Source organism: Scardinius erythrophthalmus, assembly GCF_964197995.2.
Source record: "Scardinius erythrophthalmus genome assembly, chromosome: 12".
Taxonomy (NCBI): Eukaryota; Metazoa; Chordata; class Actinopteri; order Cypriniformes; family Leuciscidae; genus Scardinius; species Scardinius erythrophthalmus.
Window position 1 is genome coordinate 23,577,119 of NC_138232.1, and position 18,984 is coordinate 23,596,102.

The 18,984-nt window shown below is 36.9% G+C and overlaps 1 protein-coding gene across 8 annotated transcripts; it reads left to right on the forward strand.

Moving 5' to 3' along the window:
* Positions 1-1,785: 1,785 nt before the first annotated feature.
* Positions 1,786-18,638, forward strand: trim25 (tripartite motif containing 25). 8 transcript variants are annotated; one of them, XM_081381112.1, is made up of 11 exons: positions 1,786-2,711; positions 11,311-11,406; positions 11,615-11,848; positions 14,318-14,486; positions 14,605-14,634; positions 14,771-14,863; positions 14,957-15,028; positions 15,098-15,157; positions 15,394-15,492; positions 16,155-16,214; positions 16,524-18,638. In XM_081381112.1, the coding sequence occupies exons 1-11, from the start codon at positions 2,118-2,120 to the stop codon at positions 17,054-17,056; spliced, it is 2,040 nt and encodes a 679-aa protein (XP_081237238.1). In that variant the 5' UTR covers positions 1,786-2,117; the 3' UTR covers positions 17,057-18,638. The 8 variants fall into 8 exon arrangements, with proteins under 8 accessions (XP_081237238.1, XP_081237236.1, XP_081237240.1 ...); XM_081381110.1 differs by having other exon boundaries at positions 14,957-15,157; XM_081381114.1 differs by lacking the exon at positions 15,098-15,157.
* Positions 18,639-18,984: the final 346 nt, after the last annotated feature.

An 18,984-nucleotide genomic window follows, 5' to 3' on the forward strand; every position in this document is an offset into this window, starting at 1 on the left:
GTATTTGTCGCCCCGCCCATGTAGCCAACGCTATGGTCTCGTGAATATTCATGGTAGCTCCACCCATTGGAACCAAATATTTCAGAAACCGAATATATTGTAACACCGGCTGCAACGCATATTCGTCGTCATCTTAAGTAAACACGGCTGAAAGTGAAAGCTGCAACATCCATTATTTGGACTTGGTTCGGATTTAAGCCGTCCGACAAACAGCAGCAAACTATAGACAGAGTGTGTGGGGTAACGGTTCGGTAAGTTAACACACGACTAATCCGTTCTACCACCTCAAATTCAAAACGAAACATGATATCACTGAATACCAGCGCGCGCGTATTATTCTCATTCCAATAAATCTTAGTGGTGTAACGTTAACAACACATAATCTCTGTCTACGCCCGATTTTAAGAATCGTTGTTGTGTTTCTTTTTAACTGAAAAGACATCAGTTAGACAATATTATCACTTTAAATTTGGGGTTTCATAAGCTCAAAGCTATAATAAACATTAGACCTACTTAAGTCTCTGCAGCTAGTGTACTTAAATTTTATTTATCTGCAAAATTATGTTGTATACTCACAGTTTTGCACAATATATGTTCTCAAAACTACATATACCCTTTAAAAAAATACATTTAGCAGTTGTTTAGCAGGGTCTGTGTTGTAACCTGTTCTGAAATGGTTTTATTATAATATACTGTATATCGTTATCGCAAGAGGCTGCAATGTATATCACAATATAGATTTTAGGCCATATCGCCCATCCCTAATTGATAGCCTATAGTAGTTGATAATAACATAGGCCTACCTAATGTTGCCTATGGACGGTAACAGTACAGTAGTAACCTTTTACAGTCTATGAGTAGAACAGCTTTCTCAAGCAGTTTGTGATGCATTTTGGAAACAGGAGATGAGCCCCTGGTCTAATGCGCCACCTGGCTTGAGAAACCCGTTCTCAAAGACTTACTTTTATAGTCATTATTTGGGTAGCACACATATTCTGAATGCCTTCGGCAGAATTCAAATGAGCCATTTTAATCTAGATTAATCTAGATTAATTTCAAAATTAATCTAGATAAATCTAGATTAAAAAAATTAATCTATGCCCACCTCTAATTAAAATGCAAGTATGGTTAATGCAATGCCTTTTTTTTTCAAGTAGTGCAATTCAACAGGCTTTTTGTTTCAAAAACATTTGACATTATTTTACTTCCATAATCAAAGATTCAGAAAAAGTTGTATTTTTTCCATTACTGCAATTTGCTGAAGGGGACTGGACTTAAAAAAAAAAAGGCACTTCATGACAGAAAGGTTGCCGACCCCTGGTTTATTTAAATAACAGTAATGATAAAATGATTCTTTAATAAGTATAAAAACATCGATTTTACTGGCAAACAGTGTCCTCTTGTGTACATTTGAAGAACATGATAGTTGTGCCTTCACGCATTTGAAAGTCACGTGTCTAGCATCTGTAAAACCATATTTTTCCATCTTAAAAATATATCTAAATTACGACATATGCTTTCAATGAAAAATGCGGAACAGTTAGTTCATGCGTTCATGACCTCAATGCTAGATTATTGTAATGCTCTACTGGCTGGTTGCCCTACACGCTTAATAAACAAAGTCCAGTTGGACATATTTATTAATAATAAATAAACATTCTACACAGAGACAGCATTCAAATTTTTTTTAATTCTATCCCCAAATCAAATCTGAATGTAGTCTGGTAATGGCATCATTTATCGTGATGTCCGCTTCTTGAACGAATCGTTGAACCGGTTCTTTTTAGTGAACTGGTCGAAACAATTCACCGAATCTGAATCGCTTATCCTCAAGTCAAGTTTCTCACTTTCGCACTTGCCCGACAGTAGAGTAGCCTATAGGTCCAACTCGAACTAAATCAATATCTCGGAGTATATGTTACTCCAACATTACACTGAACTGAGAGATGTTGTGCTGAGAGAACTGATAAGCACGAACTGTTGATACTGAGCATGCGTGTTTAGGCTTTGCTCTGTGGACCTTCACAACAAGGCACATAAGTTTCGTTTCTCCGCTGCCGCCGCCCACTGAGGCAGTTGTTTGTCGTCAGTGATTGCTGCTTCCTCGACGTCTCACAATGGCGGAAAATATGTCTCTACTTGGGCTCGAAGACGAGTTGACATGCAGCATTTGTTTATGTCTTTTCGAGAACCCGGTGAGTTTAATCTGTGGACACAGTTTCTGCGCCAGCTGTCTCGAAGCGACATGGAAAGACAGAACATCATCATTGTCTTGCCCTCAATGCCGAATGGCTTTCAGCAGTAAACCAGAACTCAAGAAGAACACCGTCCTCAGCGCGGTGCTGGATGCCTATAGAATAAAAGCGGGTGTCCCTGAACCCGTTAAGGAATCATTTGAGGTGAAAAAGAAAGATCCAGATGAAATAAAATGTGACAGCTGCATGGAAGCCAAAGCGGTCAAAACTTGTCTAACTTGTATGGCGTCTTATTGTGAGGATCATGTCAGGCCTCACCGGGAGAATGCCATTTTCCGGGCGCATCAGCTCTCTGACCCGCTGCCAGATCTAATGGAGCGTCTCTGTTCCGATCATGGCAAACTGATGGAGTTCTACTGCATTCAGCACCAGAGCTGCATCTGCAGCAACTGTCTGCAGGGCGTTCATAAAGGCTGTGAGTTCATCACCGCAGATGACCGGCGCTTTAAACAAAAGGTTGGGCCTATCTTTAAATTTATTTGGAAAGTAAATGTGATTTTTAATTTTTTTATTTTACGATAGATAAACATGAAAATTGACTTTACAGTCAGGTCACCTTTATTTATATAGCGCTTTTTACAATACAGATTGTATCACATGTATAACATGAAAATAATTCAACAAAGTTTGTTTCTAGAAGAAAATTGCGTCATCGTCCACCTTCCAAGTAAGGCAGATCAATAATATTGTTGAATATTAAATGTCCCCACCCCAACTAAGCAAGCCAAAAGCCAAGGCAACAGTGGCAAGGAACCAAATGGCAAGTAACCAAAACTCCATCAGGTGGCAGAATGGAGAAAAAAACCTTGGGAGAAACCAGGCTTGGTCGGGGGCCAGTTCTCCTCTGGCCAACGAACGAACAGTGTATGATTATGATTTTGGCAGCATTACAGGTCAGAAGTCAGATTGGATCAGAACATTCAGAATATTTATTCAGTTCCATCTGGTTGGAAGTCGGAGTCATCACGCCAATACAGAGACAAGTTTATTGAGGATGAGTGCCGGCTGTCGTGTCGATGAGGCCTTCATAGGGCTGATGAGGCAGGCACTTAAGGGATGCGTTGTGGATGGGTCCAGGTGCAGGTCCACCATCTGATCTGGTTACGGCCCGGATCCGGCTGACTTCAGTAAACCTTGGAATAAACAGAAAGACTAACATTAGCGTAGATGCCATTCTTCACATCAGGTGTTATAAGAAGTGTCCCCGGTTCCGGCTGACCTATTCTATGCCTAATAATCATTTAACTGATTTGAATAATAGAAATGTATAATGTTCTATATGAATGCCAGGTTAAAGAAATGCGTTTTTAGTCTAGATTGAAACTGACAGAGTGTGTCTGCTTCCCGGACTATGTTAGGAAGACTGTTCCAAAGTTTAGGTGCTTAATAGGAGAAGGATCTACCGCCTGTAGTTGATTTTGATATTCTAGGTATTATCAACTGGCCGGAATTTTGAGATCGCAGTAGACATGAAGGACCATAATGCGTTAAGAGCTCGCTCAAGTACTGAGGAGCTAAACCATTTAGTGCTTTGTAAGTAGTCAGCAATATTATAAAATGTATACGATGTTTAATAGGGAGCCAATGCAGTGTTGATAGAACGGGGCTATAATATGGTCATACTTCCTGGTTCTAAGAACTCTAGCTGCTGCGTTTTGGACCAACTGGACTTTGTTTATTAAGCGTGTAGGGCAACCAGCCAGTAGAGCATTACAATAATCTAGCATTGAGGTCATGAACGCATGAACTAACTGTTCCGCATTTTTCATTGAAAGCATATGTCGTAATTTAGATATATTTTTAAGATGGAAAAATATGGTTTTACAGATGCTAGACACGTGACTTTCAAATGAAAGATTGGTATCAAAGAGCACACCCAGGCTCCTAACCAACGACGAAGACTTGACAGAGCAGCCATCAAGTGTTAGACAGTATTCTGGGTTAATACGTGCAGTAGTTTTTTGCCCGATAATTTGAAATTCTGTTTTTTCAGAATTAAGTAGCAGGAAATTACTAGTCATTAATCTATTAATGACTAGTAATTTAATAGTCAGCGTAATCTATTAAAGTAATGTTAGTGATGTAGCTATACGTTTACATGATACCTTCGGTTTCATTTGGAATGAAATCATTCCGATCGATGAATCCGATAGTGTTTGTCACAAGCTAAAAATCGGAATTGTTTATTTTTTTACATACAATATATATAATATATATATATATATATAGTATTTTTATTTTATTTTTTTTAGGATACTATGCATCCTGATAAAGTTCCCTTGGCCTTTGGAATTAAAATAGCCCCACATCATCACATAGTCTTCACCATACCTAGAGATTGGCATGGTTTTATTTCAGTTAGCCTAAAAGCTAGTTTGATTTGCATTGAGAGATGATCTTATGGAAAGTACCCCATGCCAATCTCTAGGTATGGTGAAGGCTATGTGATGATGTGGGGCTATTTTAATTCCAAAGGCCAAGGGAACTTTATCAGGATGCATAGTATCCTAAAAAAAAAAAAAAAAAAAAATAAATACTTAAAAATAAAAATCTGCCTGCCTCTATGGGAATTTAACATAGGGGTGTACTCACTTATGCACCATGTATTTTAAGGAAGAACATTTATTTATTTACAATACATTATTCATTCACAAAGAAAATTGGTGTCCTTAAAGGTTGGATTTTTCCTATTTTTTTAAATTAAGGCATTAAGTTCAGTTTCCAAAAGATGATTTTTTATTCCTCTTTTTAGTCAACTTTAGCATGGGTGTATTCACTTATGCATTGCACTGTATATAATACATAATATTTGAATATACAAAGGCCCCTGCTCTTTTCGGATATATCTCCTAAATATTTATATATTAAATCTATTATTAGCAGAGTTAATAGATCTATTTCTGGTCCAGATCTTTGGTATGTAATTAAATAAAAAGTACTTTGGGGGTCTTGTTCAATATATTTATTTTCATATAAAAGCAACAGAACTTAAATTACATCCAGTTTATTAGCAACACTGTGCACAAGCGTGAATCCCGTGAATCCCGCAAAATCCGCCTTTGATCTCGCAGGTGTCTGATCCACTGCGAGAAGAGAGAAGTTCAGTGAACTGTCCGTCTTGCCTGCACTTTTTTCACTCCTCCCCTCACTGAATGTAGTGTTTACATGAACGCTAAATACATTTTTCGAGTTGATGTGCGGTATAGCCTATATGACAAGCTTCAAATTGGAATTTATTTTTTGACATGCGCACAGTACACGAATATAGCATATATTCCCCGTAAATATAGTTTACCGCTGTTTGTGCATAGTATTCTCCTAAATTGCTTCTTTTCTTTGTTTTAAAGAGCAGACTGGTTACCTTGTCTTTGGTCGACGATTTCCAGCCCAATAGCTCACCAAAACACGCCCACTCAAAGAAACACCCGCCCAAAACTTTAACTGCCAAATTATGTGATAGGATTATTGCCATGTCAATCATGTCACCATTATGTTCTGTTTGTTTTCGTTAGTCAGATGTGTTCCTTTGTTCCCGCCATTCATCAGTTACCATGGACACTTATAATGTTATGTATATGACAGTCCCAATCATAGTTATTAATGTTTTGCATTGCTACGGCGTGCAAGCTGAAGCGATCACAGATACAATGAACTGTTTAACTGCAACGTTATTTACCTCAACCAAATCATCCTAAATGAGATTAATCAGATATTTATACTACATAAACTTATTATTATGACTATATCTGCACAAAATTATGCGAATGCACAAGCGAACTTGGCTGTGCTGCATGGTCAGCATGTGTAACTCCTGTTGTGGATGCGCTGTACCTGCAACAACGCGCTGAAACACGACAACAAAACCCAGAGAATTCACAACGTTTTATTACAATAGTGTTCAATATAATGTTATGTATATGACAGTCCCAGTAGTTATTAATGTTGTGCATTGCTGTTTGAACTGCGCACGCTGAAGCTAAAGATGATCACTGGTACAAAGCGCTTCACTGCATTGATAATTAACTCAACTAAACACATCCTATATGAGATAAATCAGATATACACAAAATAAACATAATATTACAACTTACAATGGCACAAAAGGCTGCGAATACACAAGAAAACTTGACTTTGCTTGTCATGAAGGCTTAACTCAGTGGACGCGCTCTTTCAGCAACAACGTGCTGAAATTCGGGCCTACAAAGAACTCACATTATTCTTTTACAGTCGAGTTTTAATTATAATTCTATGTAGCCTAGCCTATATGACAGATTGGCGCTGCAGATGTTGCACTCAACTGTATTCCTTTTTGAAGTGATTCCAATCATATCAAGCAATGAGAAACCATCATGGCAGCACGCATCTGAAGTGTTTTAGCTGAAGGAAATAATCCATTATCTATTGGCTTTAATTAATATCGGCCTAATTTTTTTATTGGACCGATAACGATAACATTATTAAAAAATAGCATTTATCGGCCGATACCGATATGGTGGCCGACATATCGTGCATTCCTAATATTAGGTTTCAAAGTGCAAGTTTTTCATACAGTTATCATCTCCGTGTAAACTTAAAAAACGTGAATCTGTGAAAACGTTGACGGCATGCACATTGTACATGCATAGGGTTGAGTGGGGGAAAACGCCCCCTTAAGGACTGTGTAATTATTTTTATTTTTTTGTGAAACGAAAGTTAAATGTGTCTAGAATAGTATGAAGTATGAAAAATGTCCAGAGTTTTCATGTTATTAGATAAATAAATAAAAAGATTTGTACCAAGGGGGTGTTAGGGGTAAAATGCCCTCATTCTGACAAAGCAATTTGCTGGATACATTTACAGCAAAATCAGAGTACAAGCAGTTTTAGCTTAAAATTAAAAAGACAAGCAAAATAACAGTAGATAAATATGAATATTTATTATGAACCTGTCACGCTCGGTTGGAACAGATGATGAATAAGAACAATACATTTAGAATGGCATTAATGATCCACACGAGTCAACTCAAATACAGGCAAGCAAACAAATACAACTCAGGCATTAACAAGACCGGACAAAGAACACTGAAAACACAGGAACTTACTGGTGATGATAAGGATTAAGTTAACTAAGATTAAAAAATCCTGTAGAAATTATTGTTCATTCATTGTTAATTCATGTTACCTAATGCTAACAAAATGAAACCTTATTGTAAAATGTAAAATGTTTGTTTGGGACATGGCTTTTAATGGTGACCCTTTTGATTTTGTAATCAGGCTCTCAAAGTATATCAAAATTTGGATTTAGATTTATCGGCTATTAAATTTTCATATTTGAAAAGCATTCCTAAAACTTATTTCAAAATTTGTGTTCTCAGGCCACCAAAACACTGTTGTTGTGTAAATGAACGGCCAGTACGCATAAAAAGTTTTCTGTTTTCAGTTGAAAATGGTGTTGTGTAAACAGCACCTAAATTAAATTAATAATGAATAATTTTTACATCAGAAATGAATCAATGCTGAACTTGATTAAACTGGACAATGACTTGCTTCTAGATCTGCTGTACAGACAAAACAATCTTTTTTACATTAATTTCCTGTTATTACTGTAAGGGGTTTTACAGTCTAGGACTAAGATAGTTTACAGTTTCATCAGCAGAAGTCAGCTTCAAGACTCACACAGGAGTTCATAAGCCACCCCCCTTACAGTTACAAAGATCACAGCAGTTATACCCTACACCAGGGTCTAAGCTACGTCCTTGCTTCAGGTTGCAGTTTCTGATTGGCTAAGAAATAGATAAACATAGTAATTTTCCACACATATACAGATAAACAGAAGCATATCTCCATCGATGATGCAGCTGACACTCGGACCCTGAAGTTAGGCGTCGTGACCTTCCAGGTCGCAGATTTGGGTTGCTGGGTGCCAGCATTTCCAGAACAACAACTCAGTCTTCTTGGTTACAGGTTAAGGAACCACTGGCATTATTGGAGATTGACTAACACACACACCGACACACAGCTTTTCCAAGGTTGGATTTGGCTAGGCTCTAACTATAAACAGGAGAGTCCTCTCAAAACATCAAGATAATGTGTTTTTTCTCTCAAGGAGAGGACACTTTAGTCTAACTGGAAAGTAAGGCTCTAACAAAGAAATGGTCCCTTAAACTATTGGCTTCAATGACCCCTATATGTTTTAACACGTTGAAGACCTTTCTCAAACACAAAACAAGTCCCTATTTCATTTCTGGAAGCCGGGATAAATAAGCAAGCACTGTTACTACATTCAGATATCAAATACAGACATTAAAGAATACATGAAAGGAACATTTCAGTAATCACACTGGTAACTTCTATACAAAGTAAAATCTCCAGAGAAGTCATTCAACTCATTTGATATTTAGAAGGAAAAATATTGATTAATACCTTGATTATAATCACTCATTACATTTACATTGAAGCAGCAGTTAATTCCAATCCACCCCCTTCATCACTTTAAAGCTGCTTTGAAACAATCTGTATTCTAAAAAGCACTATATAAATAAAGGTGACTTGACTTGACATCAACCTGATAACTTTATTTGACATTCATGTAAACACTACATTCGGATTGATCAATAGGAATGATTTCATTGCGATTGAAACAAAAAGTGTCCATGTAAACATAGCTTTTGGCCAGTTCATTCCCATTGACATGGTTACTTTTTTTTATTCCGACTGTGCTAGTAGTCGGATTATAATTGGATTATTAGGGTCCATGTAAGCACAGCTGGCGCACCTGCGTACACTGACATAAGCATTTCAATATGAATTCTGTAACTTCATTTCTAAGTCATGTCGCTAATCATGTATGTCAGTAATTGCAGCGCTGTAAAACAATATATGTCATTGCAGCGCTGTTATAGGTTACTAAGTATTAGGACTCTTGGAATGCTGCTCAGGCAATTTAAATTGACGACCAAAATAAACTTTTGTATAGCTTTTTATGTACACTTCACAATAACTGATTTTGACTGTGTTTTTTTTTTTTTATCGTAGTAATATAATAAATTGACCCTAAGCACAAATGTTTTGTGACGTCAAACGCAGGTGGTGTTAGGGCTGGGCGATAAAACGATAACGATATGTATCGCGATAGACACTTAATCAATATCAATAAAAAATGCGTTCGATAAAACGTTCGATAATTTATTTATTTTTTTCGTTGGAAGAAACCAGCAAAGCAAGTTTGATTGCATGAACAAAGGCACTCACTCTCTAGTAACTAGATAAAACAGAAAAAGTCAGCTCGCCTGACTTAAAGTCTGACCGTAGTCAGACCAATGTCGTCTGCAGATAATGCAAGACCGTCGTCAGTTTCTCTGTTATTCGCGTGCTGATGCGCTGTTCTAGCATGTGCGTTTCTCAGCGCATACATGTGAAGCTCACATGCACTAAAAGCCTGTCTACCAGCGCCTGAATACTAAGTTATCTTTCGAGTCTTATTTTGCTAATACTATTATATACACACAAGGTTTACATAAACTAGTCGGATATGTCTAAAGTAAAAGCAAACTTGAGAAAATTGAGAGAAAATCTGCTTGTCAAATGCGTGTATAATAGACGCGTCGCGCGCAGCTCTTAAAGAGACAGTAATAGTAAACACGTTGCCGCTTGTCCTTAAAGGGATAGTTCACCCAAAAATAAAAATTATCTCATTATTTACGCACTCTAATGTTGTTCCAACCCTATATTAATTGCCTTCTAATATTTTCTAATATTAATATTTTGAAGAATGTGGGTATCCAAACAGTAGCTGGTCCCCATTGACTTCCATAGGAGAAAAATATACTATGGAAGTCACTGGGGTACATAAACTGTTGGTCATTCTTCCAAATAACTTTTATTTTCAACAGAAGAAAGAAACTTATTCGAGTTTAAAACAATGTGAGAGAGTAAATTATGAAAATTAGAATTTTAAGGAGAACTATCCCTTTAATGTTAATAAAACAACAAAATGTAAAGAGAAAATCACTCACAGCTCTTGACTAATAACTTTATTAATAGCTTTAATAAGTATCAATGTATAATTTATAGAAAATAGAAAGAAATAGATTTATAGAATTTATAGAAAGAAATCATAATATTATATTATTGCCATATCGCCCACCCCTTTATAAAGCATTTCTTACGTATTCTTTAATTTTGCACCTTAATGTTAAGAGATAATTGTTAAGTGTTCATTGTGATTTTAGACTTTTGAGTTTTCCATGGTCGTGTTGACATTTCTGCCTTTATAACTGATGGGATTATAATCAAAGGTAGGTTAAGTTTAAAATAAAAAAACTTTAAATGTAATATATTTGTCTCCTGGACTGGTCCTTATTTTAAATATGTTATAAAAAAAATCAATAATTATCGATATCGACCGATATGAAACACTTATATCGTGATACAGTTTTCAGCCATATCGCCCAGCCCTAGGTGGTGTAATAACGTCTGCTAATTAATCAGTTCAAGAAAGCAATTAATGTCAAATTAATATAAGCTAGTTCATTTGCACAAACAACAGAAAGACATTTTTTATCATCTTATGAAGTATGTAACTGGTCTACACTTTACACCTGTATATGTAGTTAATTTAGTCTGCAGCTTTTTTCACAATGTAATTTCTCTGTAATAAACATGGCTTTTTAGGACTAGTTCACTAGCCGATCACAGGTCGGGAGCTATAGTTTCAACCACACAAGTTTGCCACACATTGTTTGTTGAAAACCTACAGGGGAAAATTGCAATCATATTTAGCTAATAATGTTGTTGGGAAATGCATTACCGATTGGTTGGATTTGTTACGTTAATGCAAGAATAAAATGAGCAAAACCTTTAATTCCCCTTGGAGTTGATTTGTAAGGTTAGTTGTTGCTGAATGCTTTTTATTTCTTCTTTTTTTCCTCTCATTACAGCTCAAGCATAGTGTCCAATAATCTATTTTTTTTTTTTTTTTTTGACATGTAAACATTGGATTGTGTGGTCTGAATCATTCAGCAATGAAGATATTCTCTAAAATACTTTGTATCCTTTTATTCTTGAAAATATTTTAGACTGACCTGACTGACAAGCTCAACATCCTTGAAGACAAAACTGACAAGAATCAGCAGGTTATCACACAGATGAAGGAGCAACAAACCAAATTAAAAGTTAGTAAATGTTCATTTTTATTTGGGTATTAGCAGAATCAGACTGATTCTGATGTAAGATGATAGGATTCAAGATGTGCATGTCCCTCCCTTTACCTACCATCATGAATTACACTCCATCCATGCACCTCAAACATCAGGAGCTCCATAAGATGGAGTTTTAGAGTTTTAGACTAAGCTTACATTTTCTTTGGTGTTGCTTTCCCAGGAATTAGCTACAACCCGCAAACGTTTTCTTGAGGTAGAATACAGGCAGATCAGAGAAGCGATCGACCGTGATGAGAAAGAGGCAATGTTTGCTATTGATAAGGAACAGGAGAAAGGTCAGAGCAAACTGGTCTCCTTGATGAAGAAATTTAATGAGAACATCGAGAAGATGAATAGGACCAAATCTGAGATCAACATACTGCTGGACCAGTCGCAATCCCTCACATTCTTAAAGGTGATGCACAGTATGATTTTAAATTAAAACTTTTCTGCTTTATTTGTACCTTAGATATACAGTTGTAATTGAAATGATTCAACCACTGCAAATCAGTTTTATTGGCAAAAATGTAGACTTTCAGCTGTTTGCAATGAACAAATCAAACAAAAGTAATTGAAATAGCTCAACACAACAAATGCTTCAAGTGGTTTTCCCAAATTCAACTGAAAATGCAACTTTTAATGACATCAGCAGTCTCAAAATTATTCAACCTCTTCATGGCAAGCATATTTAGTACTAGAACACCCTTTTGCTGTTATTATTTGCTGACACCAGCTTATGGCAGCATTTTTGAGGAATCTTAGCCTATTCCTCATGAGCAATGGCCTCCAGTTCAGTAATATTCTTGGGTTTGCGTGCTACAACCGCAGCCTTCAAATCCCACCAGAGATTTTATATGGGGTTCAAGTCAGGTGACTGTGATGGCCACTGTAGAATCTTCCGGGACTTCTTCTGCAACCAAGGCTTCAGCTTCCTCACTGACAGCATGGCGTTTTCTCCTAGGATTTCCTTATTCTTCAATGAATCCATCTTGCCTTCCACACGCTGCAGGTTTCCAGTGTCAGATAATGCAAAGCAGCTCCAGAGCATCACAAAGCCATCACTATGCTTAACTGTAGGCAGAGTGCTCTTTTCGGCATATGCTTCATTCTTCTTCTTCCAGACATACCACTGATCCATAGGGCTGAAAAGTTCCAGTTTTGTTTCATTGCTCCACAGAAAAGAATCTCAAAATTTCTATGGCTTATTTATATGATTTTGAGAAAGTTAGAGCCGACTTTTCTTGTGCTTTTGGTGTACGTCTTGGAGTTCTGGAATGGAAACCGCATGTGTTTAGTACACGCCTTACTGTGCAAGCTGAAACCTAAGTGCCTGTTGCAACTAAGTCTTGCAGCAGGTAATTTGCAGTCACTTGAGGGTTTTTCTGAAAATGCCTTCTCAGAAATCGGGTTGCAGCAGTTGATGGCCTCCTTTTTCTGCCCCGTCCAGGTAGTGTAACCACTGTTCCTTGTAACTTTGAACTCGCAAACTATGCTTCCAACTTTTTGGACCATTCTTTTGACTTATATTGGCCATATTTCTAACATGCAGTCAAACGTGACACTCAACAAACTAAAGCCTGGTTCACACGGCAGGATAATTAGGCTGATTTTAGTCCCGATTCACCCCTTCCGACAATCTTAAGGATGCTCCGATATCGTAAAATAATCTGATCTGATATTCCTGCCGTGTGTGGTGTGTTAAGACTGCTCTCGTCTGCTCGGAAGGACTTCGGGACTGCTCCGATCTCAAATCGGGGATATCCAACATGTTGAATTGTTTTGGCCCGATTTCTCCTCGTGTGTGGTCTCCCCCGGGGACAAACGAGCACGTGGACTGTGGCGTGTAGATTTTTCTTTCATCCATTGGCTGCTCTATAGTATTTTATCACGCTATCATTCATTCAAGTGCTAATAAAAAACAATTCAAGCGCGATAAAACGCAAAAAAGAACTTAAATCTGTACTAGCGGCGCCCTGTCTGTAAATCTCCTCTCACACACACACACACACACACACAGAACTCATGCGCACAGAATGCCGCTTCAGACAGCGCGCTGCCGCATTGAGTTCTCTTTCACGCTTGAACGGACAAAAACACACAAAAGTATGCCAAAATGTTCACTTTGTCAAGTATCCTCGTAAGCACAGTATTAAATTACGTTTGATCTCGAGGGATTTTGCGAGATTTCCGTCTGACATGGGAAGTCATATCGGTTCGTGTGTGATGTGTTGATTTTGCCGTGTGGCTGCGCACCACACACTGTACGACCAAAACTGTTAGACCCGTGATTTTTTATCGCCGTGTGTGGGGTCTCTCAGGTTTGGAAAATCGGCCGACAATTTTAAAAACCAGGCTTTAGTCAGTTCAGATATTTAATGTGTTGTAGCTCAAGCACAGCTGGTGCAATTGAAGCCAATTGCTATTGAAGCCCTTGATTAGTTGCATCAGCTGTGCTTGAGACAACCCCTGTTTTGCAGATTTGTGTTGTTGTGATGGATTCAGTTCAGAGGGTTGAATAATTTTGAGACTGCAGAAGTCATTAAAAGTTGCATTTTCAGTTGAATTTGGGGAAACCACTTGAAACGTTTGTTGTGTTGAGCTATTTCAATTATTTTTGTGTGATTTGTTCATCGCAAACAGCTTAAGTCAAAATTTTGCCAATAAACCTGATTTGCAATGGGGATTGAATCATTTCAATTACAACTGTATATAATAAAATTTTGTGGGGTGGGGCATATGTGTGAAGCCCAGTGTAAGAGCCTGCTTGTCAATTCAAGAAAATTCAACATGAGCTCTCACACTTGATCAGTTCTATACCTAACCTGAATGTTGTTCGATGGCGCTTGTTTATTTGGATTTTTGAATTTCCCATTCTCTGTCACAGGCCTCTGTGGATTTGCCCTTAGTGGTTAATTTTGAGCCCTATAACCCTCGCATGACTGTGGAAGGTAAAGAGGTGATAGCTTACCATTCCGCTGCAGTTGCACTGAAGGAATGGATCACCAAATTAATGGAGAAGCCAGCAGAGAACAGAATCTTTGTACTTAAACCAGGTGTGTTAGTGTGGGAGCTTGTATAAAATGTGCAGATTGTTTTAATGTTTGCAGTAAGTTCAAGAATACAGCAACATCATAGTGCATGCTTAGAGTTCTGACATACATGTTTTTACAGAAAAATCAGAAAAATCTGTTCTTGGTTCAGGTGAGATTGTCTTTTGAAATGATTGGTGTGGAAATCTGGGACATAATCTCATAAAAACATGTTTATGCAAATTATAATGTTGCCTGATTGTATGTCGTTGAGGTTATCCTTGTGAACTAGTCCTCTAATTCTCTAGGAAACCAATTCCCAATTCCTGCACTCCTGCAAAATCCACACCTGCCACATCCAAGAGAGTATCCAAGAGATTTTGCTGTGAGCCAAGAGATGTGTAAGTTGTTACTCCTTTGCAAGTCAATGGGCTGTTTTTCCTGATTCAGTACATCCATCAATATTCTTTCATTATTCTCTTGATATATTTCAGCACGTATGAATTTGAATTCTCCCAGCCCAGCCTGCACTCCCAAAACCAAGGCTCAAGGAGCTAAACAGAAAAGTAAGTCGTGTATATATATTTTTATATATATACACACACCTTTCTCTCATTGTTCCTTTTTCCTAATAGACAAGAATCCTAATAAAGAGCTCAAAGATCACAAAGAACGTAAAGACCAGAAGTCAAACAGTAAGCTCTGACCTCCATATGTTCATTGTTTTACAACTGTTATTTCTGTTCGTCTGATTAGCGTTATGAGTGTAGAACATATTCACTCCTAGTGATTGGACTGGAAAAGGAGGGGCCTTTGTTAGTATCTTATGGTTCACAGAGATATTCTCATATTTTTTTTTCTGAAAAGGAATGTGAATCAAATTAGTATTTATTTTAAATGTTTCTAACATTACATATATCTTCTTTGCCAGGATCCAGGAATCCCCCTAAAGGAATAAATCCTGTTTTCTCCAAAAGCATGGAGAACTTGCTTGACTTCACACCTAAAACTGTAGACATACTTGACATATGTATGTGGGAAGAGTTCTTGTTAAATTTCCCCCTTCTAAATGTAATCTTTTCTGTAAGGAGTCTGTGCTCCTCATTGTTATTCCGGAATAAACTTTAGATTCTACTCTAAAAGCAATCAATCAAATCAATCAATCAATCAATTAATTAATCAATAGAAATATATCAGACCATTATTCAATTTCTATGTATTATTTTATTGAATCTCCCAGGGGTTCGTTTCCTGTACAAAGACATAACTCACTATTAAGAATGCATTATTGCATTACATGCATTACACCGCTCTACAGTAATTTGAAAGTGATTGCAGTACCAGTTTTGGCCACAATCTTACATACGGTTCCTTTAAGTTAACTTCTGCTAATGAATCAGTTTGGGAAAGCAATTAGTCAAATTAATATAGTTAATTTGCATGAACAATAATTTATTTCTCTATGCAGTTCATTTAATCAGCAGCTTTTTCACAATGTAATTTCTCTATAACGAACATGGCTCCTTACGAAAATTACAATCATATTTGACTAACAATGCTGTTGGGAAATGCACCCCTGATTGGTTGGATTTGTTATACTAATGCATGTATAAAGTGAGCAAACCTTTCATTTTGGAGTCAATTCTTTAGTTGTTGCTGAACGGTTTTTATTTCTTCTTTCTCTCTTTACAGCTCAACCTCTTAGTTCACCAGCTGCGCAAAACTTTGTTAAAAGGAGTGAACTTCTAAAATGTGAGTAGATAGTTCCTCCCTGTTTCACAGACAAGACTTAAGCTTAGTCCCAGACTAAAATGCATGTTTGAACTGAAAGCAACTTTCACTGACATATCTTAAAATATATCAGTGCCATTGTTTTGGCTCAAGATGCACACCAGTAATGTTTTGTTTTTTTCTAAGGCATGTTTATAAAATCTACTTTAATGCCCTAATTACTAAGGCCTAATGTCTGTGAAACCAGGCCTTAATATTTTATCCATTTGTCCATCTTCATCACTTTATGTGATAATCACATTTATGTGCTTGTGTGTTTCTCCTGTCTAGATGGCACTATCCTCAATTTTGATGTCAGAACAGCTCACAAGCGGATTTCCCTGTCTGAAAACAACACCAAAGCGACAGTCTCGGATGACCCTGCTCACTATCCAGATATTCCCCTTCGCTTTTCTGTCTGTTCCCAGGTGCTCTGCACAAAGGGTTTCTCTCAGGGCCGTCATTACTGGGAGATCAAAATGAGCAGTAACAACTTCTGTGGATTGGGCCTTGCATACGGAAGAATTGACCGCAAGGGTCCTGCTAGCCGCCTGGGGCGTAATGCAGAATCCTGGTGTGTGGAGTGGTTTAACGTGAAGCTTTCCGCATGGCACAACAGCATCGAGACGGTGTTGGCAAATCCCAACCCAAGCCGTGTGGGCGTCCTGCTGGACTGCGATCAGGGAAGCGCAACTCTCTATAATGTGCAGGACCGGGCCATCCCCTTCCACACCTTCGTCTTCCCCTTCACTGAGGCTGTTTATCCAGCTTTCTGGATCTTCTCAAATGGTTCCTCTGTGTCTCTGTGCAAGCTCAGCAACTGAAACTGTATGAGGTGAACTGATATACATTTTTATTAATTGATGTTTCCGTCATCCCAAAGAATATCTTTTTTTTTTTATTCTCTCTTCATTTTTTCCATCCATTGAAAGTCCACTCAAGCTTCAAGTTTATAAAAACATCCAGTGAGGATTGTTCTCACATCACAACCCTCAAAGCAAGCATGTTTGAACTAATGAGGCTTGTTTTTGTGCATCAAGTAAGCACGCTTGAGCTGCTGTTGACCGTCTTAGATACTATGTGTTTGTTGGTTAATGTTTAAATGTGAATAAAATCCTAAATTAAATCTGTTCATCATATAATTTCTCTTCAGAAGACTTGGATTAAATTGCTCGATTTATATGGATTACATTTACAATGTCTTTATGGAGTGTTTAAAGCTTGCTTTGACTTTAAATGGATGGACAAAAATTTTGTATATTTTAAGTAAAAAATAAATCTTAATTTCTGTTGAATGAAAGGAAATCACAAGGGTGACTAAATGAATACAGCACTTTCATTTATGGGGGAACTTCCCCTCTATTTTTTTTTTTTTATTATTATTAATTTTGTGTGTTTTATTATATGGTTACAATATGGGGTGTCTTTCAAAGGACCATGGCAGACAATCAAGCCAGGGTTGTCATATTACATTTTTAATTCTAATTTTTTTATGTTGGGATTGTACAGACTTCATAAAGCATACTTTGTAGTCCATAAATGTTCATTAATATCTTTTAATATTGACCAACAAATAATACAATCAAACTGTCATTATTGCAAAATAAACCTCACCAGAGTGTCAACCAGAATCGAGTATTACAAAAAGCCATAATAGTCAAATGTCACTGATCCATTAAGGGGTAAATTAAGTGTACATATGTGGTTTGCAAACATCAAATGTGACATTCATTGTTCTCTGAATTCTGTTAAGTTGCAGATTTTAGTTGCGAAATGTTTGAAGTGTTTAACTTCATGACATGATTACTCCTGACATTTGTTGGTTTTATCACATGGGCAAAGTCCATTGCCAGTGAGCTCCAGATAGAGTTGTCTTGGTTCCTGACCAAAGTATCCTGGTTTGCTCCAGTCAGAACTGTTTTTAAGTGTTTCAAACAATAAAAATTGGTTTCACTTTGCAGTAAGGAAATATGTCAGTCTATAAAAATATTATAGATGATTTTCTACAAGAATAGCTCAGGAAGTTCTATAGTTAGGCATATATTGTTTGATTTATGCAATATTAAAATTGTGGTTAACGTGGCATGTGAAATAATTAAATATAATGACTAAAATATATGAAAATATTTTAGATCTTTTTCAAAGTGGGAAAGAATATACATAAAGTAAAATATCAGAATGATGATAATAAAGGCATGAACATACCCATGTCTCATATAAGAGTACATTTAATATTGTGTGGATGTATTCTTTCTCTCATTGTTGTATTTATCCCACTTGTTGTGAGATTAAGTTATGGAATGACTTGATCCTGCTTCTGAAATGGTGATTGTTCGTTTGTGCAGCTCATTTTGTTTTCAGTGCTGAACAATAAAATGTTCAATAATGTTCAATAAATAAATCTTTAAACAAACAAATTGTTATGTTTTAATTAACTTTAAATAAATGATTTAGCTGAATCATCACCAACTTGTAATTTGATTCACAACAAATATATAAACAAGCCCACATTAAACACATTGCCAGGAGAAGCTACAGATCAAAACTATGCTTTATTTGCATTTCAAATACAAGCCATAAGCCATGGGTGTCAACCATGTCATGTTTCTAGCATATAGAAGTCAGAGCAAAATATCCCAGCCTTCAATATTCAATAATAATATTAATAATGAATTACATTTATGTAGCGCTTTTGTTGGCACACAAAGCGCTTTACATAGAAGGGGGGAATCTCCTCAACCACCACCAATGT

Excerpts from the sequence above, each read along its gene's own strand:
- trim25 (XM_081381110.1), top strand. The coding sequence starts at position 2,118 with ATGGCGGAAAATATGTCTCTACTTGGGCTCGAAGACGAGTTGACATGC. Across the intron at positions 15,493-16,154 it reads TGTAGACATACTTGACATAT|CTCAACCTCTTAGTTCACCA; the intron begins GTATGTGGGAAG and ends CTCTCTTTACAG. Across the intron at positions 16,215-16,523 it reads AAGGAGTGAACTTCTAAAAT|ATGGCACTATCCTCAATTTT; the intron begins GTGAGTAGATAG and ends TCTCCTGTCTAG.